The sequence below is a fragment of the Phalacrocorax carbo genome, chromosome 28 (genome assembly GCF_963921805.1).
Source record: "Phalacrocorax carbo chromosome 28, bPhaCar2.1, whole genome shotgun sequence".
Taxonomy (NCBI): domain Eukaryota; kingdom Metazoa; phylum Chordata; class Aves; order Suliformes; family Phalacrocoracidae; genus Phalacrocorax; species Phalacrocorax carbo.
Genome location: NC_087540.1, coordinates 3,277,217 through 3,305,191, shown reverse-complemented (window position 1 = coordinate 3,305,191; position 27,975 = coordinate 3,277,217). Strand labels below are relative to the sequence as shown.

At 57.7% G+C, this 27,975-nt stretch overlaps 1 protein-coding gene across 6 annotated transcripts; it reads left to right on the top strand.

The window, feature by feature from the left end:
• Positions 1–5: 5 nt before the first annotated feature.
• On the top strand, positions 6–27,264 carry PI4KB (phosphatidylinositol 4-kinase beta). Of its 6 annotated transcripts, none has more exons than XM_064475194.1 (13): positions 6–154; positions 516–640; positions 6,824–7,793; positions 18,272–18,316; positions 22,640–22,867; positions 23,249–23,476; positions 23,663–23,772; positions 24,170–24,274; positions 24,954–25,077; positions 25,164–25,429; positions 25,576–25,708; positions 26,030–26,150; positions 26,888–27,264. In XM_064475194.1, exons 3-13 carry the CDS (start codon positions 6,852–6,854, stop codon positions 27,067–27,069), a joined length of 2,484 nt encoding a protein of 827 aa, XP_064331264.1. In that variant the 5' UTR covers positions 6–154; positions 516–640; positions 6,824–6,851; the 3' UTR covers positions 27,070–27,264. The 6 variants fall into 6 exon arrangements, with proteins under 6 accessions (XP_064331264.1, XP_064331265.1, XP_064331261.1 ...); XM_064475195.1 differs by having other exon boundaries at positions 14–154; positions 519–640; XM_064475191.1 differs by lacking the exons at positions 6–154; positions 516–640 and adding an exon at positions 4,068–4,160.
• The last annotated feature ends 711 nt before the right edge of the window (positions 27,265–27,975 follow it).

The window sequence follows — 27,975 nt, the reverse complement described above, 5'->3', positions numbered from 1 at the left end:
CGGGCCGGCAGGGGGCGCTGGCGGGCGCCGGGCCCTCCCGGCCCTTCAGCCCCGTCAGGCGGCGCCGCGGGCAGCCCGGGCCGCCCGGGCCTGCGCCTCCCCCGCCGCCCGCTCCGCGCCGCTCCGCCGCCCCGGCCCGCTCCGCCCCGCGCAGGTGAGCGCCGCGCCGGGAGCCCCCGCGAGCCCCCGCACCGCCAGGCACCGGGCCCTCCGCCGCCTTCCCCGGGCCCCCCGGCCCGGGCCGCGGCGGCCCCCGCACCGCGGGGGAAGCGGCTGCCGGAGCTCCCGGGTGTGGTGTTGCGGCCGCGCCGGGAGGTCTAGTCGCCGGCCCCGGTCCGGGCCCCTTCCCCGGGCAGCCGCCGCCGCTGTCTCCTGGGCCGGGCCGGAGCCTCCGCCGCCTCCCCCGGGCTCCCCAGCACCGGCCGGGGCTCTGCGGGCCGGCACCGCCTCGTCGCGCAGGAAGAATCATCTTTTCCCCTTCCTTTTTTCTTTCCTCCTCCTCCTCCCTCCCGCAGCAGCAGCCGCAGCCGACCGTCCCCGGAGCCCCGCGGAGCCGCTGCCCAGGATGAGCCGCCTGCGCTGCCCCGTGTGTCGGCGCCCCGGACCGGAGCCGCGGCCGTGCGGGACGGGATTGCACCAGGTACCGCCGCTTGCCCTCCTCCTCCTCCTCCTCCTCCTCCTCCCAGGGGACGCAGGCCGTGACCCCCGCCAGCCGCCCTCCCTGAACCCCGCTGCGCCGGCGGGAGGACGCAGCCGCTCCGGCGCTGGGGGATGCGGCGTAGGCCGGCGGCACGAGTGTCGCAAGGACCCGTTAAGAGACTTTTTCAGCTGATTTTCTCCTTGCCGGTAGCCTGTGATTTCTGACTAGGCTTTGCCAGCCTCCCCCCGGAGCCATCTGGTGCCCCTCGCGCTTTGTAATTGCTTAAAATATCTACTTAAAGACCGGAGGTTATGTAACGCGCCCGGTCGGTGGGCTGCCGAGCAGCGGCTCCTCGGGATGCGCCTTTGCCGTGGGTTCGTAATCTGTCGGTGCTGGTTTTCCCCCCTGAAACTTCTGCTTCAAGTCGATAGTAACTTTAGGCATGATAAATAATATTTAATGGTTCCCTTTGCTGTACCCCACTTCAGCGAGTGGTGAGACTTTGAGAAGCGGCGTGGGGAAGTAGCTGGGTGGAAACGCTGGTTTCCAGCTCTTTGGCCCAGTGCTGCTGCCGTCCCGCGCTCAGCGCCGGCTGGAAGAGCAGAGGCTTTTCAGCACCTCAAGGTTTTGAACTCCCCTCGGGGACTTGGTCGCTCCCTGTGCGAGCCGGCCGCCGTGTCGGAGGCCGCGCTCGACTTGTGCGGATGCCGAGGGCTCTGCGCCTGCAGAGTCAGCCCCAGGCCTGGGGCACGACCTGCCGTCTCTGCCCGGCAGAGGCGATAGCCTGACTCCTTGCTCGGCAATCTGAATGGGACTTAGTCTGTATCGCGGTCGTGCGCTCCTGAAATCGCGGCTGATTTGTCATCACGCAGAGCAGGGACCCTGCTCCGACTGGCAGCAGAAGAGCTGCTCCTGGAGTCGGAGCTGGGGATGTGGCCTCCTGCCTTTTCTCCTTCCATTTCAAGTCTCATCTAGACAGCTTGTTTCAAGTCACGCTTTAGATAAAGGCTCAGACGTGACTGTGGGTAACAGCAGGAACCTGAAATAGCGAATTTACATATATAAACGAGTGTGGGAATGTTCAGGCGCAAAGTACCTTGTGATCACTGGGAGGAGGAAACTTCCCAGGGTGGCCGTGCCAGCGCGGCTTGCTTGAGGGTTTGGTGTGCTTGAAACAGGTCGCTGGGATGGAAGGGTTTGTCCTCGCCTGCTCGGGGACCGTAATTAATGCTCGTCAGGGGTGGAGAGGTGCGAGGTGTGACTGCGATGGAAGAGGACAAAAGGTTGGATGTGTTTGTGTGAGTAACGTGTCGGATGAGCCGCCGCTGTGGTATGCGTGGAGTGGGTCTGCAAAGGGCTTCCCCGCCGAAGTGACGCCTGTTGCAGCAGCAGCAGCCGCCTTTTCCACTTCTCAGAGGTGAGAGAGGTTTTAGCGCTCTCACAATTTTTTTTTTAAAATGAGGAAGTTAATTTTTATGTAGGTCTCTGGATTTAACCCCTTCCTGTGGGGCTGTATCATTTGTGGAGGAGGAAGGAATGAAGGAAGTGCTGGCGGTGCGGTTCTGGGGCTGGGAGGCTGTGGCTTTCCCTCTTCCTCGGTCCCCTCCGCAGCCCAGGAACCATCAGTCCGCGGCGGGGGAGGTGGAACAACTTCCTAGGAAAGATGCCACAAAGGCAAATTATAAATAGTTTGATGTGGATGAACGTTCAGAGTAGGGAGTTAGAGACATCTCTCCCTTACAGAGGCGAGAGGAGCGTTGGGAGTTGTGTGGTTTGTCATTCTCCTGCTGCGTTTCTCGCAGCGTGGCTTTTATTTTACTCCAGATTTAGGGGTGAGCCAGTGCTTGTGCGAGCCCCAGGGTTGTTGCTGTTTTGGACACACAGGCTTGGCTGAACACAACTTGGCACCGGGCTGCGGAGCCCTTCCAGTGGGAGCGTCCCGGCGAGGCCGACCCAGAGCAGAGCCTCCTGCGGCCGGTCCCGCCGGAGGAGCCAAGCGGTGCCGTGCTGTCTCTGAGCCCGTGAGCCCCGCCGCTGGGCTGGGGTCTGGGATGGGTTTTAGGAGCCCCGCGGTGTGGAGCTAAGCTGTGACCGAGCTCAGGCCGCCCGCGGCAGTGTTTAAGCTGATGGTGTTTCTTCCAGCAGAGCATTTGCTCATAACCTGCTGTTTTGTTAAGAAAACCGCCAGTCTGGTGTGCTGGGGCTTTGACATATGGGTTTGAGGCACCAGCTCAGCTGAGAGGAGCTGTGCTTGTCCTGCGCTTGTCCTGTGTCCCAAGGAAGGGCTCTCAGAGGCTGCCCCATCCCGAGGCCTGACACGGGGCCGTTGCACTGGATGGAGGAGGCCGTCCTGCCTGTGGTGCCAGCGATCGCTCAGTCTCTGGCTGCAGGCCTCCCGTTGTCCTTTTCCCTGAAAACCCACCTTCTTTGCTTTCCCTCTATTTGCTCCGTGGTGTTCCATCCTTTGAGAGGGAAGCGGTGCTGCTCCGTGGGAGAGAAGTCCCTCAGCAGTGCCCTTGTGCAGCAGGGTAGGTTTACAGGCAGAGTTTGCCCTCGGGGGATGTCTGGAACCTGGCCTTTTGGTTTTTTTGAAGCAGAGTAAGACTTGTGTGCTGTGCAGAGGCTCAGTCTGCTTCAGCCAAGTGTGAAAACCAGGTGGGAGCCCATCTCTGTTGGTGCTGGGTCCCTCCTGGATGGAGATTTCAGATTTGAATGAGGGCACAGCGTCCCCCAGGAAGAATTATTTGTCCTCGCTTCAGTGGTGCTTGCAGGATGCTGCCCATCTCCCCCACGCAAGCTGGGTCAGTCACGGTCCCTTCGTGCCTCAGTTTCCCCAACCTCTAAGCTACCACCTAATAAGCTGCACTGAGTTGCTGTGTTTGCAGCAGGTCCGGAGGGGCTCTCCGAGGAGCAGGGGCTCTCCCCTTAGCGCAGCGAGGGGCACTGACTGTACGTCCTCCTCCAGCCCTGCTGCGATGTTTTCTGCCCCCATCCCAACTCCTGTGGCCTTCCCGAAGGCACAGCAAGATGTCGAAGGCCGTCAGTGCTGAGCAAAACAAAAAGTAATGCAGCGTAATAGAGACCAGATGTCCTGGTGAGGCTTCATCCTGTCCCCCTGGTTGTTTGCCAGGGCTAATATTTCTTATTCAAGTCAGGCAGGAGCGAGACTTTTCTTTTTTTCTCCTGTAAAGCCGCAGCTCTGTTCCGTAGTTCTCCCTCTGCTTTTGTCCCTTCCTGAAGGAACCGTGCTCTCGAATCGCTGCACCGACACGCGGCTGCTCCATCGGTAGTTTCTGTGCTAATAGGGGCTTCCCTTTATTTCATATTTAATCACCAACTTCAGGGCCGTTCCACCAGAGAGAAACTTGGCCCGTTAGGGCTGTGGGTGGAGGATGAACCACATGAATTCAGCTCAGCCTGTTTTCCAGACTGGATTGCTTCATTGTGTGCAGCTGATGGGGTTTTTATCCCTGTTGAGACCAGCGATTTGGAATAGGGGAGTTATGCTGAGCCTCGAGAGGTAAATAGTACGTTGTGATATGTTTAACAAATGGTGATGTGAATCACGGAAAAATGCGGAGGGGTGCGGGAGGCGGGGAGTGAATTCCCTCGCTGGGATTTTAGGGAGCGCTAGGAGTGGAGACGTGTCCTTGGCAGGCTCCGAACAGCCCTGTTGCCGGGATGTCACCGAAGAAGGCGGCTGTGTAAGTGTTGGGGGGGCTGAAGAGCAAGTTAATAATAATAATAATAATAATAATAATAAAGAAGCAGTGCACTGATTTCAAAGCCGTGCCTGCGGTGCAGAGGTAACCCTGCAGGCCCGTGGGTGGATTTATCTTGTGCAGCTCCTTAATCCAAGTTTAACCCGCTCAGCAGTCGCGAGCTCTGGTCGGCTGCGTCCGAGCCGGTGCCGAGCCGGCACACGGGGCTCCTCCGGGCCTGGCCGGCCGGGTGAAGGTGGCAGAAGGATCGGGGAGCGGGGGCTGGCCGCAGGAGCGGCTCTGCTCGCCGTGGCTGCACCGCAGGCGCCTCGGAGTCATGGGCAAACCTTGCGTGAGCGGGTCGGGTCGGATCCAGCCTCTCCCGCTGACACGGAGGCGGTTTAACGTCCAGAATTTCAGCGTGTGCTGTGATGCTGCACTGGGCTTCTCCCGCGTGCCCCGTGTTTACAGGGAGGGAGGTTTAACAGGATCCTACGCACTTGTTTCTCCCTCAGCCTGGCAAGGAGGATGTCAAAAGCATTTCCCTGCATCAGATAAACCGGTCGGGGCTGGGAAGGCCCTCTGCGGGCGACCGAGCCACCCAGGATTGCAGGTACTTCTGCGCCCGGCATGTGGCTGCGGAGCCGTGCTTGGGACTCTGGCAGGTGCCGCTGCTAGATTCTTTTATTTTTCCTCGGTTGTCTTGATGCAAATATTTGAAGGACCCCAGAAGTGCTGGTGCGAGCAAAGCTCTGGGCGACTTCCTTGGACCCGGCTCCGCTCTGTGCCTCTTCAAATCCCGCCTTGCCCAGTTATGCTGAAGGATCTCCTTTTTGCCGGCGTGGTGTTAATTTAAAAATTAGATTGTCTGGGCTTTTGCTGGGACAAGGCTGGGCTCACTGAGAAGGAAAAACAACTTCCTTGAGCTTGCAGGGTCTTTAGGATCTAATGACCACAAATATTTGAAGCACGTAGGATTTGTACCGGAGGGAATGGCAAGCACAGAGGAAAACGTTGTGTCTTGGTGCCGTGTGGACGGGGTGAAAGATGCTATTCATATCGGTTCAGACTGCTGAACTTTGGTCAGGCTTTTTTTCACCTCGTAGTTAGAGCTTAAGTGCTTTGAAAACAAGAGGAGGAAACCGGTCTTTGGGAAGCGGCGCTCGCATCTGGACACACCGACCACGTTTTTACTCACTTGGAATATTTAGAAAGAGATGCCGTGTGTTTCCTCGCCCCTTTCTCTGGCATCGGGAGCTGTAATCACTTGTAAAAATAAACAGATAAAACAAGGTCATTAAATTAGCGGGGAAATATCTCGTTGCAAGAACCCGCCGGCGCAGCTTCTGCGGTCAGAATGGGGGCTGGGGGTCGCTGGGGGAGCAGACAGGCAGAAAATGGTTCAGTGAACTTCTTTTCCAAAGACAGTCATTTTTTCCACCGTGCTGGACGTGAAAAGCAGGAGGGAATTGGCAATCTGCTTGCAGTGCTTAACATTTGTAAAAGGCATTGTGCCCTTCTGCTGATCACGAGCTGTCTTGTTGTAGCGTATAAGCAATAAAGGGAAGCAGTCAGAGCTGCAGTAATGATGTTAGATTGAATAGAGTCCCTTATTTTATTTTTAGAGGACAATTTCACTCGGCACTGGCCTTCTTTATTCTTGCTGGTTATCTGTAGAGATGCACCGCTGCTCTTTTTATCGAGACGGGAAACTGGGAAGTGTGTTCAATCCCTCATTTACCTTGTTTTTAAAACATAATTAAGTGCTAATCATTGGTGAGGACACACAACCTGGGCATTGATGCCTGGACTTCGAAAACCAGGGCGTGGTGGCGGCAAACGCGGCTCTTGCTCCGGCTCTCTGCTCGCCCATCGCCCGGCACCGGCGGGGGGTTTCGCCGGCCAAGTGCCCTGTGCCGCTGCCGCCCTCCGTCCCGGAGGGAGGTTAAATGAGCAAAAGCTGAGCACGGGGGATAAACTTCATCTTGTCAGCAAGAAGCCGAGCCTCTGGGTCCACCCAGCCTGCGGCCCTCTAATCCCCAGCGCTGCAGAATGCCTTTGGGGTGGAGAGCATAAAGCAACCTGGTTATTTCCACCCCCCCACCCCTCTTTCTCATTTTGGCTTGCTCAGTTTTTTTATCGTCATGGTAACAGGGAAATTTTGTGTAATGGCTGATAGACTTGAACGAGAGCTGTAAGCATCTGAGTGGAAGGGGCGCCGAGAAGACCTCTAAAACCCACCGTGACCAGCTCAGCCTTCCACTGGCCCGGCTTCACGTTGCATGCGTTGGCTTGGGGCACCCTCGCTCTCTAGATAAAGGCTTTTAGAAGAGGTTTGCACCAAACCGTGTCTCAGCTCTCGGTTTCCCTTGAGGTGTATCCCAGCATGGATTCCTGTTTTCCCACCTTCAGGCTGGAAGCAGGTCTCCTCTGCAGATTGTGTCCCTGACTTTTTTTTTTTTTTGTCTTGTTTTCTTTTCAGCTTTGAAGTGCGCAGACCCGCCACTGCTATGGGAGACTCTGTTGCAGACCCAGCCCGAGGGACAGGCTTGGACCAGGCGCCCGGCTCAGCGTCCCAAGGGAATGGCGGGACATCTCTCAGCGTCATCACGGAAGGTGTCGGGGAGCTGGCGGTCATCGACCCCGAGGTGGCGAAGAAAGCCTGCGAAGAGGTCCTGGAGAAGGTCAAGTTGATGCACGGTGTCTCCTCCGACAGCTTAACAAAACCGGCCGATGGCAGCGAGGCAGGGCGCGCCCCACGGACCGCAGTGGATTTGGCCAACGGGGACATGGGGGAGGGCTGTGAAATCAAGTGCTTGGACGATCCGCCTGGCACGGCCTCTAAGATCCAGGAGGAGGATGAGACCATGGCCAACACGGTGAAGACGGCCCGCAAGCGGCAGAAGAATAACTCTGCAAAGCAATCCTGGCTCCTCCGGCTCTTTGAATCCAAACTCTTTGATATCTCCATGGCCATTTCATACTTGTACAATTCAAAGGAACCTGGTGTGCAGGCTTACATTGGGAATAGGTTGTTCTGCTTTAGGAACGAAGAAGTGGACTTCTACCTGCCACAGCTGCTGAATATGTACATTCACATGGACGAGGACGTGGGAGACGCGATCAAGCCCTACATCGTGCACCGCTGCCGGCAGAGCATCAACTTCTCCCTCCAGTGTGCCCTGCTGCTGGGTGCCTACTCCTCGGACATGCACATCTCCACTCAGCGACACTCCCGCGGGACCAAGCTGCGGAAACTCATCCTCTCGGACGAGTTGAAGCCAGCTTACAAGAAGAGGGAGCTGCCGTCTCTGAGCCCAGCGCCCGATATGGGGCTGTCTCCTTCCAAAAGGACTCACCAGAGGTCCAAGTCGGACGCCACCGTTACCATCAGCCTGAGCAGCAATCTGAAGCGCACAGCCAGCAATCCCAAAGTCGAGAGCGAGGAAGAGGTAATGTTGGGGCTCTCCAAGGCTCAGCCTGCCTGGGAAGCTCCTCCTTTACCGCAGAGGGTTTTTTATCCTAGTTGCTGGCAATGATTGAAGTTTTGATTCCTGTGTCTCTAAGCAAACTGACATGCACCGGTGGGTCACACTCGAGGGTGCTGGTGCTCCACGGGGGAAGTTTTCTTGCTGTGAGGGGAAGGGAGGCCATTAGATGGCTTCAGGATAAGGCAGAAAGTTGAGTCAGGAGGACTGAGTTGCTTCCTACGGTGCTGAATTCCCGCACGATTTGGGCAACTCGGCCAGTGTCTCTGTTTTGCAATCCGCAGCCATCAGATCGCTGTTGGAAACCTGATTTCCTCCTTGTCCCGACTTGTTCAGATTTAGCAACGATGAAGTTTACTGGCAGGCAGAAAAGGCCCTGGGCAGCTGAGAGCTGGGAGCAGGCGGAGAGCAGGCAAACCCATCGGCTCCACCGGGCCGGTGCCCTGGCCAAAACGAGCCCCTGGTGCACACATCCTTGTGCTGTCGGGCCGAGAGCTGCAGCTATGGGGTTTGTCCGCCGCTGCTTCCCTGTGCCGAGCTCTACTTTGGGTTTTTGTCGTCTTTTCATACCTCCAAGATGGTGGAGAGCCGGGCTTTCCCTGCTGGGGAGTCTGGGCTGTGCAGAGGGGACACTTCCCACTTCCAGGGTTGGGCGCTAATGCGGTTTAATGCCAAAGCAAACGGCAATTAAATAGGTGAACTCAGGCACATGTGTGTTACGTGTCTTCCAAACCCAAATAGCTCCCGTGGGCTTTGTGGTGTTTACTTTTAAGTGTCGAAAAGTTATCGGCACAGAGTTGCTTTGGTGCTGAGCCGCTGTATCGGTGCACGCTGTGAGACCGTGTGTGCGCTCGCTGGAGGGTGAGGGGCTGTGCTTGAGCGGGGTTTCTCCCAAAGAAAAATGCAGATTATTCATTGCACGCGTCCGCTGACACAGAGACGTACGGAGCAAAAGGATGAGCCGCATCCTTGGTAGTGAGGACGCAAGGCTGGGCGGGGGGGGAAGAGCTGGAAATGGGAATTTTTTACTTTGCTGAGTTGTTTTGAAGGGCTGATGGTTTTTAGCACGAGCATCAGCCTGAGATAGTGAGAAATGCAGGGCTGAGATGAGGATGCCCAGTGGGAGAGGAGGACGGAGGAGGTGAGCTGGTGCTAAACGCAGATGTTATGAGCGGTGCTAACCAAGTCAGAGAAGAGCAATGCCTCTTCCCCTGCCCTGCCTCAAGAAGTCGAATACTCCCCCGGGGAGGTGGTTCACCTCTCCAGCAGGGATGGCTCGGCGGGCTGGGAAACAGCCCGTAAAACCGCGGTACTGAAGGTCCGGTCCCGGCGAGGCTTCGGCAGCCGTTCAGGTCAGCCAGGCTCCGCGCAGCTCCTTTTCCAGGTCATCCCTGTGCCTCGTGGGGATGAGACCTTGAAAGCCGACTTTCCCGCGGCTCCGTCTAGACATTTGAGATCTCGTGACTGTTTTCGTAACGATGGAGTATGTCTTGGCATTCCTGCCTTGCCTGAGATTCCCCCTTTCCCTTGGCTCCGCGCTGGGTTGCAGATCGTTGCAAGGGGCCACGTGGTCTCCTGCCTGGTTGCCAGACTTGGGAAAGGCTCCTTTGGATAAGGGTTTGAAGGAGGTTTCGGAGGCATGAAGCGGCAGCATTCCGGGCCGGTTTCAAGTAAAAACCATCCTGTCCCACTCCCTGTGGTTCTTGGGCAAAAACCCAGCTGCCAGCCGGGGTCGCGGCGTTTGCCGACGGGTAAATGAGTCGTTCACGTCTCTGCCCGTCGGCTGCTCGGTGGAAAACCACCGGCCGATGGAGAGCGGGACGCGCCGAGGTCTCTGCTCACGCTGGCTGCAGCTGCCTGGATAGTGGAAACCGAAGCTTTACATAAATGATAGATGAAAGAGGCACTGCAGAGAGTTTCTCTTGGCAATGTTTGAAACGAATGTGGATCCAGAGGCCGGGCGAGCCGTTTAAACGGTGCGCAGCAACAGGGATACTCGAGGCGCCCTAAGAACTTCCCTGGCCTCAGAACATCCCCAGCCAGCTCCCTGGACCTGTGTCCTTTGAAGTGCTGGATGTTATTCCCTCCTATTTGAAACCAGCAATCCCTGGAGCTGGCCAGGTGGTGGTGGGGCCGGGCAGGTCCGCCGTAAATTCCAGCAGTTCTGAAATTGCTACTCTGAATTCAGCAATTCTGGAATTCACTACTTTAATCTACTTTTAAGCTACTTTAATATGTAAGTTGGCTTTCCCTCGGTCCAGGAAACCAACAGATGTCTGAATGGTGTTGGGCTAGGACCAGCCCCTAGTTTGTTCCGCAAATTTTCTTAAACTGGAGATTTTACAGCAGTAAAATCTCACGTGGGCTCCTCTGGGAGTTACTTTATTCCCTCTATGCGCTCTGTTTCTGCCGCCGCTGTTCGCACCGTCGAGCTGTGGGTCGGGAACCTGCTTCTGCTGCACTTCCCGAGAAAATTCTGTTTCTGTCTTTGCCAAAAAAAAAAATTGCAAAACTTGAATGTAAAAGCAAGAAGTCATGTGTCAGGATTCAGGAAGGCTGCAGTGCCTGAATCTCCTTTCCGAGCGCTGCCTGCAGTCTCTGGTCTCGCGTTGGCCTCGGCCTGCGAGCTCGTCCAGCGTTCAGCTGAGTGTGTCTCTCCTCCCAAGCTTAAAAAACAAAAAAAAGCCAGCTACGACCCAGCCAAGGGTAAAACGTGACATTTCTTCAGCTGTCCTGTATTGCTCACGCAGCGTTTCTGTGCACTGCAAACGTAGGGCTGCTGTGTGAGCATGGGTGTTTCGTTATCTGCTGCACCCGGAGTCACATCAGGCGGGCCCGGAGGAGGAGAGGAGCAGAGGACGGAGAAGAGGCTTTGCAGAGAAGCTGGCTGTTTCTGATCTGTGACCAGAGGCTGTTGAAGAGCAGGGGAAACGGAATAAGCTCTGTCTGGAAGAGCTGTAGGGAGGAAAAGCCGCAGCGCTGGGCTGGTGCCTTTGCAGGTGGGCGTAGATCTGAAATACAAGCCGTAGAGGACAGGGCTGGAGGGAAGAGGTGCGGGGAGAGGAGGGGTACGGAGAAGGCAGGTGAGTCACACCCATCCCTGAAAGCCTCCTGTGGAAGCGTCCTGCGCGCTCTGCCGGCGCTGGAGGCTTTGCAGCCTGCTGCAGGGCTCACGTCCAGGCTTTTTCCCGGTGAGGGCTTCCCACAACCAGGCTTTGTCTCCCCTTCGTTACTGGAGCCCAAAGCAGCTTTTTAGCTCTACCGAGGAGGTGGTGGCACCATATTCCTTTCTCTGCGGCATCCCTCTGTGTCTGCCTGGGTTATTTTCCCCTTAGACTTCTCCCCACTGAAAATTTTGGGGTTATTTTCCCATCTCCCATCAATCTGCTCTCCACTGAACAGTTCTGGCCCCTTCTACGTTTCCTGTAAGTCACCTCTTTTACTCCTCTAGGCTTGTATTTCTCCTCTGGGCCTTTGCCCATTGCTCCACATCTTCCTTGAAGCACGGTGCCAGGTCCTCCTTGTTTCTAGGCTCTTAAAGTGCCTCTGTCCTTTGCTGCTGGCCCTCCGCGAGGGCCTCTGATACCTGCCTTGCCGGATTAGCTGAGTCAGACCCAAAGCAGGTATTAATGCTCCTTAAGGAAAAAAAAAGCCTGCGTTGGTTTTAGGGCACGGTGGGGGACAGCTCTTAGCAGAGTCGATAGTCACCCCTGGCCCGAATCTGCTCTTTCCCCCGCGGTCGCCTGCAGCTGTGGCACTTTGTTTCTGGAGAATAATTCTTATCGCTGAGGTCTTTATGTTCCAGTTGTCGCTTCATGCTGCATAACCACCGTAAGAATGGGCAGGAGAGGCTTTATTTCAAGTGCTGCTTATGCTGTGGGTTTTTAATCCTCACTGGGTTATGAATCCGTAACATAATTCCATGATACGGTTCTAATGGTACAAATTTATTTTGCATCTGTTACTTCTCAGTTAATACAAAGGCACACAAAGGAAAAGTCGCAAGCTCAGAACTCGTGTTGTCTTGTGTTCCTCCAGTTCGAGGGGGATGGACTCAGCCTTTCTTCCAGCCCTGGTTTCCAGGGTGGTGGTTGTATTTTGCCAGAGTCCAGGTGTGTCCCGTTCTCCGATCCGCTGACAGGCAAAGGGCGGATTAAATGTGCCGGGGCTGCTCGGCGTTGGATCTTCCACCTGGGTAACCTGAGACCTGGAGGGGAGGAACTTGCTGCAATCTGATGCTGGTGCTGGAAACCAGGCGAGCACTGACAAGGGTTCACGGTAGGAGATGGTCTGAGATGTCGTGGTTTGGGTGTCTTCGGCCGCGCTGCCTGCGGGGCTGCCAGAAGACGGACAGACCACGGCCGGGATGCCCGTGCTGCCGCCTGGGGACAGGTTGTTGTCCCAGCGCTGTGCACTGGGGATGCTTTACCTCTTTTTTGCCTGTTTAAACATCAGACCTCTAAGATGGGTCCCTCGCCGTCTGTGGCATGAGCTGGTCCTGCCGGTGCCTTCGGTCGTGCCGTAGCGCCGTGATGTCGGTCGTGCTGGGCAGGCACGTGGTGCAGTTGGGTTGGGTGGCTGGTGAAACCTCGCTGGGGTGGAAGCTGGCCGTGGGTGGGATGTCATGCCCGGCTTCCCAGGGTTTTGGCAGGGCTGCAGGCAGCGACCTGGAAGCAAAACCTCACCTAGGGCAGAGCAGCTGCTTAAACTTCAGTAAAACCATTTGTGGCTGGGCCAAGCTACCAGGAACATCTCACGCTGGTCTAGAGATACCTGCTGGGGTGAGGGAGAATGGAACTTGGAGCAGAGAGAGTCATCTTGCTGTCTGATAGCCTTCATTTTGCCTAGCTCTACAAAACTGAAGCCTTGCTGGCTTTGGGGCGGTTGGTTTTTAATGACGCCTCCTCCATAAACCCAACAGGATTTGCTGTAGAGGCGCAGCGAGTCCTCGCCAGCATCCTCGCCGGGGGCCTTGTTGCACAAACAGGTTGTGCTGCCTTTGCAGCATGCAAATGCCTTTGCCTCGGTTCCTCCTCGGCAGGTGCTGAGCAGCGGGCGCAGCACCTTCACCGCTCCCCGGTTCCCCGCTCCCATCTCCCCCGCCTCTCTGGGGGTGGACGAGGCCCCCCCCGGGGTCCGCGCCCCGCGAGCCGAGCCGGGGCTTGGCCGAATTGGCATTTTCGGGGATGAACGTGCCCGGGATGCGCCGCTGCTCTGCTGCACCCCTTCGCGTTTCTCACAGGGCTGTTGTGTTTGGAAAATGCTTTTCAAAGGTGAAACCCCACGACTCCGAGTTAAAGCTGGGGCTGGTGGTGAGCGGTTCCACTCCCCAGTCTTCCTGTCTGGCGGGCGGGGGTTTGCACCAGCCACCCGTGCTCAGCCCCTTATCTCCCTGCGAGCCGTCTCCACGATTTGACCCTGGCGCCCCTGCCAGCGTGGCAGGGTGCAGCGCTGATGGTGCTGAGAAATCAGGGCCACGATGGCGAGATTGGAGTTTAAGTCATTTCAATGTCAGGGCAGGCGCATCAAAGTGGATAGCGGAGAGCCTGCACCTGGATGAAGCAGGGAGGGTGCTCCCGCGTCCCCCCTCTGCCTCCCACCAGCGTTTTAACTCCCGAAGCCTCGGAGGTGGGAAGAATAAATCGCAATGACTGCCTGGAGAGGGGTGGTTCATCTCTCAGATCTCTTCATGAGCGAAGATCAAGGTTCAAAATATGCAGAGCAGGGAGGGGAAAACAGCCCTTTTATTTATTATTTATTTATTTGACTAATTGGATTGAAACCAGCTATTTTAAAATGGGAATGGCTTGCTTCAGCTGCGAGCCTGAACCCAGCGCCTGCTCGGAGCCGGGCTGATGGTGGAGAGAGCCGGGCAGGCTTGCGTTTCTGTGCGAACAGAAATGTTTGGTTGAACTGGTTCCACCAGTCAAGTAAAAAAAATTTTAATTAGAAAGCTGCTAATTGAATAATCAGTTAAAAATCTAGGCTGGCTGCCGGGAAGGGAGCGCTGGAAACAGCAGCTTCTAAAATGCCAGCTCCTCGCTGTTAACTCGGGGCCATTGCGCGTGGGTGGGTGGCGGAGGAAGAGCAAAGCTTTCACACGGCGCGAGCGCTGCCCACGGCGCGGGGTTTTATTTCATTTTTTTTTTTTTTTTTAACAGCAGCATCAGCGTTATCTTGAGAAACGGCAGCGAGGGCTTATATGCAAATCTGTTTACGTCTGCGTTTCTGCACGGGTTCGCTTATCGGAGCGTGTGCGCTTGCGGGCAACTTCTGGATTCGAAAGCTGCTTTTTATTCGAGGTTTCCCGACATGCCCGACCCTGGTCTTCTGCTTTTTAACCCACGTCCCTGCCCTGCCTTTGCCAGTCGGGGTGTGAAGGAGCGTTGGCCTTTTACCTCTGGAACTGCACCTTCAGCAACGCTGGCAAAGGTGCTTTTTCTGGTAGGGCTTGTTTCCCCACTGCGATAAGAGCAGCGTGGCTACCGGAGAATAACCACTTTGGTGCCGCCGTGGCACATCGCTGCGAGCGCGGCGCTGCCGGCTGCGCCGCGGTCCCGCGGACGGGTCTGAGTAGGGAGGCTTTGCCTCTCGTCTGCGTTGTCCCATTGGATTTGGGAGGGCATCCCTCTGCCTGCCAGGCTTCTGCTTGACCACGGTGACAGCAGTCACTCAAGCTGCAAAGCCTGACTCCTCCAGGTGTCCTGGTTTGATGTCTTTGAGCTCAAACTTCTACGTTTCCTCAGCTGGCGAGGCATTGGCCTCTCGAGGGCTGTCTTGATGCCACCCACAGTATCTGTGTTAGCTTTATAACAGGTAGGAAAGTCCTTCTGCAAGGGGTTTGTGGAAGCGAAAGTGATGTCGGGGCCGAGGCGTGCCGAGCTCGCTGGTGAGCGCTTTACAAAGAGAGATGAAGTTATTTTTATCGGTATGACAGTACGTGTTTACTGGGTAGAAACTTGTGCTGAATGTTCCTACCTCTTCAGGCTAAAATTCTTGGTCCTTCTTAAAACCCTAAACCTGCAGAGACGGTGGCTGCGGGTGAGCCTTGTCCCGAGCGCAGGGCAGAGCGATGGGTAAAGGGGAGAGAGCTGGCGACGGCCACAACTGACCGCAGACACCGCTTTGCACCTACATTTCAGCTGAGACCAGGGTATTAAATGTTCAAGGCTTCTTGTTTCCCGAGTGACAGATCTGGAAACTCGCCCGCGCTTGGCAAACGGCTCAGCCATATGTCGGGTTTGCAAGAGAGAGGCGTCGTGCTGCTGGCACCCTTTGAATGTGGTTCATTTTCCCGCTCCTTCCAGCCCGGGCTCCTGGGGAAATGAGTCTCGTGCGATTCTTGTTTCCTCCAGCAGGAACTTTTTGAAGCGTCAACCAAATGCCGCGGAGAGGCGAAGCCAGAAACGCGCCGAGTTTCTTTACATTTTGCCGAATCTCCTGCTTTGCAGAGGTTTGTGCCCCTTGCTGATGCTGGCAAGCATGCCCCGTGCTGCAGCAGCCCCCCGGGTCCCCGGCGAGGGCACCTGCGAGGTGTCGAGGTGTCGCAGGAAGCTTCGGGATGGCTGGAGCTGTCGCAGGGGGAGGAAGGTTCGAGGGATGTCGGATGTGTCTGGAGGAACCCAAATGTTGCTAAGTCTGCTCACAACGAGCTGTGTTCCCCGTCGCGCTGGCTGGCTGCTGCAAAACTACCTGACTTCGCTGGGGAAATCATCAGATATTGAATAAAGACCCCAAAAATGTCTTTCCTTGGGTGGCCAGCGGGTCCAGCTGCCCTGCTGTGCCCTGGGGCAGCGCCATGCTGTGATGAACGTGGGGAAATAGGGAAGGACCGAGCCCTTGTGGGGCTGCAGTGGGTCCTTCGGCAGCCGTCCTTTGGGTGAATCAGGTGGGTTTAGGCCAAGCTCTGCCCCAGCTTTACCTGCCCCTGCAGCTCGCCGTGCTTCGCAGCTGGGGAGCGAAGCTGCCCATGCAGTGACGTTGCTGGAAGCACAGGCAGGTGGGGAGGAACTGGCTCCAAACATGTCCAGAGCTGCTGAGATTATGCCAGAGGGTTAGACGCTGAGCAAAAAAAACCAAACCGCACTTAATTCCCTCTCCAGGTTCATTATTCCTGTTCTCCGCATCCTTGCGCTGCGAGCAGGTGTTGTCGCTCACGCCTGGCGCGGCGAGCAGGTGGTTTGAGCCGCAGCAGACGCTGGACCTTGTGCTGCCTCCCCAGAGAGGAGGTTAAGAAGCCAAAGTCTCAGCCGTGCTCAGTCCGGGGAGCGGCTTAACGACAGACCCGGAGCTGAACCTTGGAGGAACTCGCCTTGCCCCACACCGAAGCCAGCTCTGACTCATTTTCTGCACGATGTTGCAAACCCGCGTTGCATCAGCGCGAGGCCGGCGGGGCTCCCGGCGGCACCGTGCAACGCGGCCCTGGTTTTGGCAGCCGGGAGAAACCAGCAAAATCCCGGCGCGGGTGACCTCTGGAGATGAGGCTCCGTATCGATACGAGCGCCTTCGGTAGGTTCTGTGCTCGCACCAGCTGGAAGCTGCCTGGGTCAGCTTAGGAACTGCCAGTGCTGTAGGGTGTCTTCAGGAAAATCAAAGCTTCAACAGGTCGAGCCGTGGGTTTGCCCGGAGAGTTTGGGTACGGCAGCGGGGACCCCGGCTTTGTTACTCCGCGATGGCTCACGCCGACGTTGCTGCCTCCGCGGGGAGGCTCTTGCCGGTGCTGCCCCAAGCGCGGCTCTTTCGCTCCAACGTCACAGGGACTTCTTGGTTCCCTTTGCAGGGTGGGTAGTTACCCCCTTGTTTGAAGGTAGACCCTTCATTTAGACACGTTAACGCACCGACACCTCTTCAATTCACCGAAGGGCTTTGGTTTAACGGCAGGTTTTGCTGCACGGTGGGTTGTCTCCGGCTCCTGTAGTCGATGGTTGCGATTTTCAGAGCCGGCGTTTTTGTATAAAGTTGGTAAATCACTTTTTAAGGGGTTCCAGAGGGATCGATGTCCTAATGGCATCGCAGGTGCCACGTGTGAAGCCACTGGGGAGCAGAGGCTGTGCACGGCGAAGGAGGGGTTGTGTGTGACCTCAAAAGTCAGGGGGTTTAAGGCTTTCAAATTAAAATTGGGAGCTTGGGTCCTAAATCCGAGAGGAATTTGAAAACTCTGCCCTCGATCACTGCAGACTGGCACGGCTCTAGCAGAATAGGCTCGGCTCAAAAATGTCCCAGGGACGGGGTCCAGCCCCGGCTCGGCGCACCCTGGGGTCACGCTGCAGGAGCGGGGGGGTTTTTGTTTTTTATTTACAACAAAACAGGGGAAACTGATCCCGAAATATCTTGATTTAAGATCCAGGCATGAGTCTGGTGCCTGGGAAGAAGGCAGTGACATGAGCCCGTGGCAGCCTCTGGGCTCCAGGTATTTTTTTCCTTGGTGAGCCTCGCAGGGTCTCGGCACTGTTAGGGTTCTTATGTGGTCACGTGGAAGCGATTAATTTAAATGCTGTTATTTGTTATGGTGAGACTAAGCCCGGTGGAATTAGGGTATCCCTGTAATTAACATACTAAATCCAGACCTGTTTGTTTCTTTGTGGGAAGTGAATTTTAAAACCCGTCACACACCAGTCTCAAGGGTGTGAAGCTCCGTTATTATCTCTTTTTGCATGAAAACAATGGACGGCTGTAGGTGTGGTGCTGCAGAAACTGGGGGGCAGTGGCCGCCGGGGGACGTGGTCGATGGCTTGTGCTCCTCCGCCGATTAATGCTGTCTCAAGAACCTGATCATGAAAATAGTTTAATTGTCGGGATTTTTTAATCTTCAGGAAAGTTTCCATGGGGTTAATTTTATCGGCTGAAATTAGAGGCTAAATCAGAGTCCAGGGGAGAGAAAAATAGTGGTGGTGTTGACGGAGAGAGGCTGGTGTCGGGGCAGAGTCGGGGTAACCATGGCAGGGGCCATGAGCATCCCTGCCTGCCGTAGCAGCTCCCGTCTCTGCAGCTGATTTGAGCCAGGATCGTCAGAGCTGAAACCTTAGTTACGCTTCTGGGGTAGAAGAATATTTTAAAGGATGTAAATGGGGCAAATCGGTGGGGGTTTTACGGGCGCTTAGCGATAGGGTCTGCCGATGAGCCACGAGCCCCGCTCCCTGTCTGGTACCACCACGAGCGGCCGCGGCCGGAGGAGGCTTCGGTTTCGATCCGTGAAAGTGTTGTCGTGTTACTCTGGAAGCCTCACGTGCCCGTTCAGGCGCTGCTTCCCATCCAAGAGTAAAAGGCAGCAAAATCGTGATGGGGTGGGGGGTGGGGGGAGGTAAATTAAATGAAAAGTGATGGTTATGAACCTGGAGCTAAACTATTGCTTTTTCTCCCCTTCTCCCTCCTTCCTCTCTCTCCTTTTAAACAAACACCACCACCCAAAACTGCCAACAAACCCCCTTTCCTCCGTTTCCCAGGAGCTCTCCTCGAGTACGGAAAGTCTCGATAAGTCATTCTCTCCCGTAAGTGGCCCGTTTCGTTCCCGCGCCCGGGCTGCCTGCCTCCCCCGCGACAGCAGCATTTCCTCTCTGCCACGAAAATACTAAACCCCGGCACCCGGCGATGCACCGCGAGCGGCTCTGGCCCCCCGCCACCCCCCCCCCAGTGTCCGCACCACTTGAGTCCCCGGCGGGGGCAAAGGCAGCGTGTCCCCCCCCGCCGCCGGCACCGTGCCGGCCGCCCCTTGTGCCGCAGCAGCCGGGCTTGCGGCGGCGCCGGCTTCGTCTGAATGTTTCCCGCTTGTTCAGCGAAACGCCGGCGGAAACGGAGCTTTGGGCAAATTTGCTTGCACCGGTTTGGCTAAAACGACGCAGAAAGCCCCGAGGGGCCGGGGGGTGCCCTGGGTGCCCGTTCCCACACACGCCCCCCCTCCCAAAAAAAGGCAGCGAGGGGGAGAGAAGCCCTCGCACCGCCAGCGCCGGCGGAGGCAGGGGAGGGACTTGGCCGATGCGGCCGATTTCGGTCTGAGCAGTCGCTGGCCTTTGCGTGGCGGTGTCCACAGATGAAAGAGGAAATGCTGTTTCCTTGAGTTTTACTTAAAAGTTCTCTGCCAGATGGGATTTAATTTGCTTTTTCCACGAATCATTATTTTTTTCCCCCCTTCTGTGTTTTCAACTTTGGTCTTTCAATCAAAACCCAGCATTTCCCTAATAGAGCATTTTTCTTTCGAAATGAGCCTTTTTCATTTATTATTATTATTTATTTTTAATCAATAGCATCTTCATCTGTGCCGTTTTCCTGCCGGTGGGTGTGTGTTCTCCGTCTGGGATTCCCAGAGGGCTTCCACACGTTGAATATGTAGTCCATGATCAAAACCACTTACCCGGGCAGCGGTGCTGGCGTAGCCCCCATCCTCCGGGGCGGGGTTTATATGGTGAACTCCAGCCTTTTTAGCCTTTACAGAGAGTTATTTGACGCGTACCCAGCTCTCGTCCCTCCGTGCCTTCAGAGGGAGGATTTTCACGCCTTCTCCGCGTGGCACGGTGCGGGCAGGAGGCCGGCTCAGGTATAGACACAGGGCACAAGGCTTTTACCCGTGAGCACACCCTGATGCACGCTCCTCCTTTTAGTTTTTATAAATCCCCTCCAACTCCCATTTCTAAGAGGCACAAGGGACGGTAGGATGCTCAGGCAGCCGTGGGTGCTGGCGGTTGGGTGGGAGGTAGGGCTCTGGGCTCCGAGCCCCAGTTTTCCCCCCCCAAATTTAGGTAAGTAAGTTGCTTTATTTTTTGCCCCCTCCTGCTCCTCCCGGTCAAACAAAGGCCGCAACGTCTTTTCCTCCAGTGGCTTTTTGAGGCTCGGCGTGGGTGGAGCGCTCGCAGGCTGCTCAGCCCCAGCGTGTCGCAGGAGCATCCTCGCAGGCCTCCGGCTGCAGCGGCCTCATCGACCGCGCCACCCATCCCGACGTCACCCGGGGCCGGGCGGTAGCGAGCGCCCGTCCCTCTCCCCTGGGGAAAGAGACCTTTTCTTCCAGGCTTTGCGGCCCCGGGTGGTTTATCCGTGGCAGGTGGTTATTGCAGCAGCAGGGGCTCTTTGCAAGCATTTATGCCAGATTTATAAACCTGCTGCAGGCACCCGAACAGTCACAGCGTTTATAAATCACGCCAGGTATCGGTTATCAGCGCCGACGCTGAAATCCTCGTGGCAGGCAGCTAAGCTAAAGGGAGCGGGTGGCGGCTCTGCCCCGCACCGCTGAGCAGTTTCCAACTGTGAGTAGATCAGGTGGGTCTCGCTCCCGTGGAGTGAGTGACCGTGGGCAGAAATGGGGGGTGGGCGGCCGTGATCGTTGCATAAAGCTCTGAAATGGTGGTCTGAGCCGAGGAGAGGTGGGACGTCAGGGTAAAGGTAGGTAGAACAGCAGAAAACGCTTTGGCAGCCGAGGCTGGAAAAGCATCCCACATCACACACACACACCCCCCCCCGGTTTTTGAGATGCTTAAACCTCACCCAGGCAAAACCACCCGGGCGTGATGGCTGTGCAGAGCTGGACCAGCCCTGCCCCTTTGCCGCGTCGCGACGCCGCCGGCGCCACTCCGAAGCCATCAGCCGAAGCTGCATCTCCCTCCTCTGCCTGGAGCCAGGAAGGGATCTCTGTCGTCGTCCCTGCCCGGTCCTGGGAAGTGGTTTGAACCCACGCAGGGAGAAGGATGCTCCTGGAGCGTGTCTTAGCAAAACATAAACACAAAGCCCTGCCTAATTTAAGAGCAGGATTATTTTGTTTTCCAAGTGCTGCCAGTGAAATGTTTTGCTGTAGTAGAAAGTAAACAGTAGAAAATAAATATTTATGTTGGCTCTGAGCAGCAGAAGGATCCTTCGGGTGGTCGCATGAGGGAAGAGCATCTCCTGCCCTCCTCTCTTCGCTTGGCTTCAGGACCGTGGTATTAATGAGCCAGGGCAAAAGCAGCTCTGCACAGCCCGGCTGCGGCGTGGCAGGCTGGAGACAGCGTTTCCTGCGATGGCTCAGGCCAGGGACAGCCCCGGTTCAGCTGATGCCATTTTCCGAAGCTGCTTCACCATAACAGGATGCGAAACTTCCTGTGCCGAGTCCCCCGATAACGCCGAAGACCAGAGCAGCGCTCGGTGGGATGCCTGTGGAGCGGGACGGGATGGGGAGGATGTTTCCCGGCCACGTGTTTTCAGCTGGAGGAGCTGAGACCTGAAGGTTTTCAACTGGAGCATGAAGATCGGAGGTTCAGGATGGGTCACGGGGGCGGCGGGGCATTCCTGGGTTGGCACGGCTTCGCTCCGCTCGCTGCGAAACAGGAGATGCTTCAGGAGGTGCTTTGGGATCCCTGGAGAAGAAGGGGTTTAAAAACTGCCTGTGCTTGCGATGCACGGATCGACAGAGGTCTGAACCAGGAGGACTTGCCTGCAGTCTGCTCCTGCGCGGGGGCACCGTCTCGCCTGGGCAAATTCCCACGCAGCGACTCTGTCATTAAATTATTCTGCTGAGACGAGTAACACGCAGAGACCTGGGAGGGGGCGCGGGGCTGTTCTGGTGACAGTATCGGCTACGTGCCAATCCTGGGAACCTGCATCGAGCGGAGCAGAAGGCCCTTCGACGCCCGGGGCCATCGCAGCCGTCGGAGTTCCACGGAAGAGGCATCGGAAGGAGCAGAGCATCCCTCAAATGCCGTTCTGCTTTTTGCGGAAATCGGATTAAATGCAACCGAGCAAAGTGGTCCCGGAGGTCAGGGAAGCGTTGGGGCGCAGGGTGGGCGGGGTGGCGGGAGCCGAGGCAGAGCAGGGTCCGGCTGGGACCAGGCGCTTTCCAGCCTGTCAAGGGACGGAGCATCAGCTGGTGCAGGCTTTTAAATATTTATCCTCTGCCTGGTAGGTGAAAGCGATATCGCTGGCTTAGATGCTGTGCAGATGCTTCCTCCTGTCCCGAGCACGCCTCTGCTGCGCTCGCTAGGAAGGTGGGCAGGAGAGCGGAGTGGAGGAAAGGACAGGAAGGGTTTTTGGAAGGATTTTTGATGTGGACTACAGATACAAACGATTTCCCACCTGCCCTTTCCCAAAAGGGAACCACCAGACTGATCCTTCTCCTCTTTTCATCATCCCTTAATTTTGCTGTGCGGCCGTTCCCGGCTCTCCGACGTTTTCCTTTGCTGCCTTTTCTCACGCTCCATAGCTTTTTGCATGTGCATTTCCAGCATGATCGTACAGTCAACACTTTGCAAGTTTAATTCTGCATCTTAAATGGCAAAATCAGCCGCAATCGTTTGTCGTTGTGATTTAAAAGCTTGAAAAAGTCGAGCAAAGAGCTCGGCTGAAGCCACGGGGCGCGGGGGGGCTCCTGGGCCCAAGGGGCTTCTTGAATCGCAGTTTGATCTTTGCAAAATGGTCAGATTGAGCCACGATCGAGGCTTCGGGGTGAGATTACAACAAAAAACCCAGCGAGGAGCCGGGGACGAGGCTGATTCGCGCTCCCTCTGCTGGCTGCGGGCTCCCGGCCGCCGCGGCACTGGGGAGCCGAGGGCTTCTGGTGGCGATGTCGGCTGCGGGGTTTCGGGGAGGAGGATTTCTGGACAGCACAGCAGGAGGGGAGAAGGTGCTTTGCTCCTGCCCTGCTCTGCTTCCAGGTGATGAGCCCGGCTCTCTGGTTACGGGAGCATCATCCGAGAGCCGGGAAGAGGGTGGGATGGGAAGAGCCTCTTTCTCTAGCTGGAGTTTATCCCAGCGCTTTTAGGCTGCGGAGCCCGACCGCAAAACTGCCCATGTCTTACTAACCTGCTGCCTCTATGACACTCTCCCTCCACACCCCTTCCCTAAACCCTTTTTAGCCTGTCAGACTTGCTCCCGAGAGGGAATTCATCAAATCCCTGATCGCCATCGGGAAGCGCCTGGCCACCTTGCCGACCAAAGAGCAGAAGACCCAGCGGCTCATTTCGGAGCTGTCGCTGCTGAACCACAAGCTGCCGGCGCGCGCCTGGCTCCCGACGGCTGGCTTCGACCATCACGTGGTGCGGGTGCCCCACACCCAGGCAGTCGTCCTCAACTCCAAGGACAAGGTACAAGCGGCCAGGGAGCAGTTTTGCATCAAAAAGAGGACTTTTGTCCTTGGCGTGGCCCCCGTTTGGGGGGCCCAGGGCACCTCCTGGGTTCCGCGGGTTGTGGTACGGCCTCTGGGGCTGGGAGCGATGGGGAGAGACGTCTGTGCAAGGTACCTGGGAGGGGGAGAAGTACCCCTGAGAGAAGCTGGCCCCTGAAACCTGCGCTGTAGGGGTCTCTGGGAGGTCCAGTGCTGCCCTGGCGCTGGTCTACTGAAAAGCACGGCTTCGCCCCCAAAAACCACATGCCAAAAAGACAAAGCATGCACCGTGCAAGAGCAGAGAGCATCAGGCTGCCCGCAGCGACCGTGCCCTGCTAACGCTCGGTCTTGCTTCCCCCAGGCTCCCTATTTAATCTACGTTGAAGTACTTGAATGTGACAATTTCGACACAGCGAATGTGCCCGCTCGGATCCCCGAGAACCGCATCCGGAGCACCCGCTCGGCCGAGAACCTCCCCGAGTGCGGGATCACGCACGAGCAGAGGACCAGCAGCTTCACCACCGTCCCCAACTACGACAACGATGACGAGGCCTGGTCCGTGGATGATATCGTGGAGCTGCAGGTGGAGGTGAGGCCAGGGGTGCCGGGTTGGTCCCTTGCTGGCGCTGCGAGATGCTGGCGGGACCCGGTGCGGCCGCAGTGCTCGGGAAGGCCCGTCCAAGCGGCGGTGCCATCCCACCTCGCGCCTGGGAAGGAGCGTCCCTTTGGTTTTGGTAGCCGCTACATCCCGCCTCTTGCGCCTTTCCCCTCCCAGCTGCCGGAGATTCACACCAACAGCTGTGACAACATCTCCCAGTTCTCTGTGGACAGCATCACCAGCCAGGAGAGCAGGGAGCCCGTGTTCATCGCTGCTGGAGATATCAGGTGAGGCTGGCACGGACAGAGCAGCCCAGGCGGTGGCTTTTTGGGGTGGGTTATGAGTTCAGACGTAAAAGGGCCGGGGTGTAAAATTTCTCTGCTAGATTCCCAGAGGGGAAAATAACCACACAGGTCAAGGAAGGGGCTGTGCAAACTCTGGGCAGTGGAGGTTTGTGAGAGCCCTAAACAGAGGCGTGTAAGGGACGCTCTGGGCTGGTACAGCTCCCCCCCCGCTCAGCCGCTGGCGTCTTTCCTGCCGGCGAAGGGGTGGATGTGGCCCTGATTTGGGGCGAATCCATGAGCTTTGTAAAGCACTTTAGATCAAAGCGGCTCTGGGTGTGCCTGGTGACGGTACTTTTTCCCTCAACAATGGGTTTCGGTGCTCAACGGCTCCGTCTTGCAGGCGGCGGCTCTCGGAGCAGCTGGCGCACACCCCCACCTCCTTCAGGAGGGACCCCGAGGACCCGTCCGCGGTCGCCCTGAAGGAGCCCTGGCAGGAGAAAGTCAGGTAGGGCTGGAAGGGGCGCGCGTGTGCCGGGTTGGTCCCGGCGCTGCAGGGACTTTGCACGTCCCGGAAATCCAAGGAAGTCGCTCTGTGATTTGCCCAGTGAATAACTGTGGCCTTGACTTGAGGCCCCGCTCGTCCCCAGGGTGTGGTGGCTCGGGATGAGGCAGAGGGCAGCGAGCAGTGGGTGTGCCGGAGGAGGGAGGAAAGCCACGGCAGATTTGCTGCTCTTGGGTTAGGCTTTGAGGGGCTTTACCAGGTATTTATAGGCATCCTTTACGTCAGAGGAAGTTTGGCCTGTCCCAAAATAAACTCTTTCATGTTCCTGCTCTCAGAAGCCCCCAAATTTCTCCTTGAGCAAGAGGGAGAGCCCTCTGGGCTCTAAAAACCTGGGGGTAGTCTTGCCCACGTTTGCTCATATGGAGGTGCTGGTGAATTCAGGGAGGGTTAATTCCCTTCTGCTGTTCTCAGAGACAGCTCGTGGCTCAGGTGAGGTTTGCACCGTAGTTCGGGGAGGGCTCGGTGTGCAGTTCTCGCAGTCCTGGAGCGCATTCTGCCATAGTCCCACTTGAGCATTTGCAGAGGTTTTCCTTGCTCCTGACGTCCCGATGGCAGACCTCCGGGCTGACTCACTGCCCTCCCTCCCTTTCCTCGCGCTCCCATCCTTGCCCGTTCCCTGCAGGAGGATCCGGGAAGGGTCCCCCTACGGCCACCTGCCCTCCTGGCGCCTCCTTTCCGTCATCGTCAAGTGCGGGGACGACCTCCGGCAGGAGCTGCTCGCCTTCCAGGTCCTCAAGCAGCTGCAGGTGAGGCGGGAGAGGGGCTGCCCACGGGGCTGCGGCCGTGTGGGGCTGCCCTGGGTCCTGAGGGATGTTCTCGCTCTCGCCCACAGTCCATCTGGGAACAGGAGCGTGTCCCGCTCTGGATCAAGCCATACAAAATCCTCGTCATCTCCGCCGACAGCGGCATGATTGAGCCGGTCGTGAATGCTGTGTCCATCCACCAAATCAAGAAGCAATCCCTGCTTTCGCTGCTGGATTATTTCCTGCAGGAACATGGCAATTACAACACCGAATCCTTCCTGACGGCCCAGAGGAATTTTGTGCAGAGCTGTGCCGGTTACTGCCTGGTGTGTTACCTGCTGCAGGTCAAGGACAGGTGCGTCCACGCGCCGTCTTCTACCGGGATTCGTTGGTTTGTCCCTGGGTGCAGCAGGGAAATCCTGGGAGCAGGGGGTGCTGCGGCTCCCGGGGCCACGCACGCGCTTGCAGAGTTTAATGGGACGTTTCTTCCCTCCCACACAGGCACAACGGCAACATCTTGCTGGATGCGGATGGACACATAATCCACATCGATTTTGGGTTCATCCTCTCCAGTTCCCCCAGGAATCTTGGCTTTGAGACCTCTGCCTTCAAACTCACCACGGAGTTTGTGGATGTAAGTGAGCAGGGGCCGGGACGGCGAGGGGCGATCTCGCAGCAGCGGGTGGCACAGTCAGACCGTGGCAGCTGGGTTGTCACCCAGGGGCGGTTCTGGGCCTCAGCCAAGCTGCTCTTGGGCCCCGGCTGACGAGCTGGAAGCTGGAGGAGCTCCGTTTGCGGCGTGGGTTCACTCAGGGAAGCAAAATTCCCTAAAAAAAAAAAAAAAAAAAAAATCCCATCGTGCCCCTCCTGTTGCCAGCCCCTCAGCTCGGGGCACGCTGCTGTCCTGAGGTTTCTCCATCCGCTGCCCTCCGCCCACACGTCCGCTCCCTTCCAGGTGATGGGCGGGCTGGACGGGGACATGTTCAACTACTACAAGATGCTGATGCTGCAGGGGCTCATCGCTGCCCGGAAGCACATGGATAAAGTTGTGCAGATCGTGGAGATCATGCAGCAAGGTGAGGGGAGCCGGGGGGCCCCAGAGCCGGGTCTTTCCCCAGCGGTGCCACGTGTGGGTGCGGGCTGCAGAGAACCTCGCCCAGAAACAGCTCGGTGACCCTCGGGGTGTGGAGGAAAGCTTGTGGGGTTGGGTGAGCGCCTGGAGAAGTCTCGTACCAGGAGAGGCTCTGGGCAGCCCTGCTGGGGCCTGGGGGGTGCACGGGGAGCTCCTGGGCCAGGGAACAGTGTTTTGGGGGACACTGGATCCCATGAGGATGCCGAGGGGTGCCTGCGTCAGCCCGGCTGTGCCGGAGCTGTGAGCGCTGCAGGGATCAGCGCGGGTTGGGCTGAGCAGGGCGAGCGTCTCCCGGGGAGAGGGAGCGTCCCCCGGCCCTGGGGCCCGGCCCTCCTCTGCCCCTCGGATCTCGCGGGGTGGGTGGGCACCCCGGCTGCGCCACGGGGCGGGAAGGGAGGGGAAGCGTGACTGTGGCGATGGCCGAGCACCGTTTGTGCCCCGGGGAAGCCTAAAGCCCTCCCAAGGGAAGGGGGTTGCCACTCCTCAGGGTGGGAACAGGCCCTAAACACGGGGGCAGGCCCTGACTAACCCTGGCAGCGCCGGGGGAATGCCCGTGCCACAAACCAGCCTCAGAGCCGGCGACGAGCAAAGGCCGCGCTGGATGGAGACCACCGCGCCCTCGGGGGGGGGGCTGCGCCTGCCCCCGTCCCCCCACCAAACCCCGCTCCTCCCGCCCTGCAGGGTCGCAGCTCCCCTGTTTCCACGGCTCGTCCACCATCCGCAACCTGAAGGAGCGCTTCCACATGAACATGACGGAGGAGCAGCTGCAGCTGCTCATCGAGCAGATGGTGGACGGCAGCATGCGCTCCATCACCACCAAGCTCTACGACGGCTTCCAGTACCTCACCAACGGCATCATGTGATGGCCGCGGGCCTCCCTCTCCCAGACCGGCTCCGTGGCCGCTGCTGCACCCGGCCCAGGCCTGAGCTCTGCCCCGGGGAAGAGGGCTCAGGCCTCAGTGGTAAAAAGGAGGCTGAGTCTCAGCATCTTCCCAGGGCTGCTTTTTTGCCAAGACTCCGCAGCAAAATGAACCAAGAAAAAAAAAACAAAAACAAAACAAACCCCACCAAACTACGCAGTTGAAGCAGGAGGAAAAAAACACCCCACGTGTGAAGAAAAATCAAAGCGAAACGGCTCAGGCAGTACCTGGTCCTGGTGGGCGAGCGCGGGGTCTGCCGGCGGCCGGGTGCGCGCCGGGCCCCGGGCCGGGGGCAGCGCTTGCCCCCCGCCGCCGCCCATCAGTATTACTCCCGTCAGTGGCCTGTGACCTCCCACAATCTCATGGTGTGGTCAAGACTGGGGTGGGGGACCCCGGCCTGGCCCCCCCACACACACCCCACACACCCCCCCAGTGGCTGCTGCGACGTGACCCTTCTGCTGGTACCACTTGAAGGCAGCGGAGGCGACCCCCGCCGGCCCCTTCCCTGCATGTCCCCCCCCCCCCCCGCCGCGGCCTCAGTGTTGCTCCCACAACCCCCCCCAGGGGCCCCTCTTTGTTTCTTGCACCCCCTTTTCCACCCCACCTCCGCTGCCACCATTTAATGAAAGCCGAACCGCCCCCGTCCCCCCCCCGGTCCCCCCCCCCGCCCCACGGTCACCACTCCAGCACCGTCCTGCAGCACCCGGGGCCGGTACCTCAAGGTTGGGGTTTGGCGGCTGGTGCCCACCCGGGGGGGGGGGGGGGGCGGCGCCGGCTCCTGCACCTTTCGAGCACCTTTGGTTTTTGGTTGATTTGGCGGTTTTGGGGTGGGTTTTTTTGGAGGGGGTC

Excerpts from the sequence above, each read along its gene's own strand:
- PI4KB (XM_064475191.1), top strand. The coding sequence starts at position 4,096 with ATGGGGTTTTTATCCCTGTTGAGACCAGCGATTTGGAATAGGGGAGTT. Across the intron at positions 24,275-24,953 it reads CCCTGGCAGGAGAAAGTCAG|GAGGATCCGGGAAGGGTCCC; the intron begins GTAGGGCTGGAA and ends CGTTCCCTGCAG. Across the intron at positions 26,151-26,887 it reads CGTGGAGATCATGCAGCAAG|GGTCGCAGCTCCCCTGTTTC; the intron begins GTGAGGGGAGCC and ends CCCGCCCTGCAG.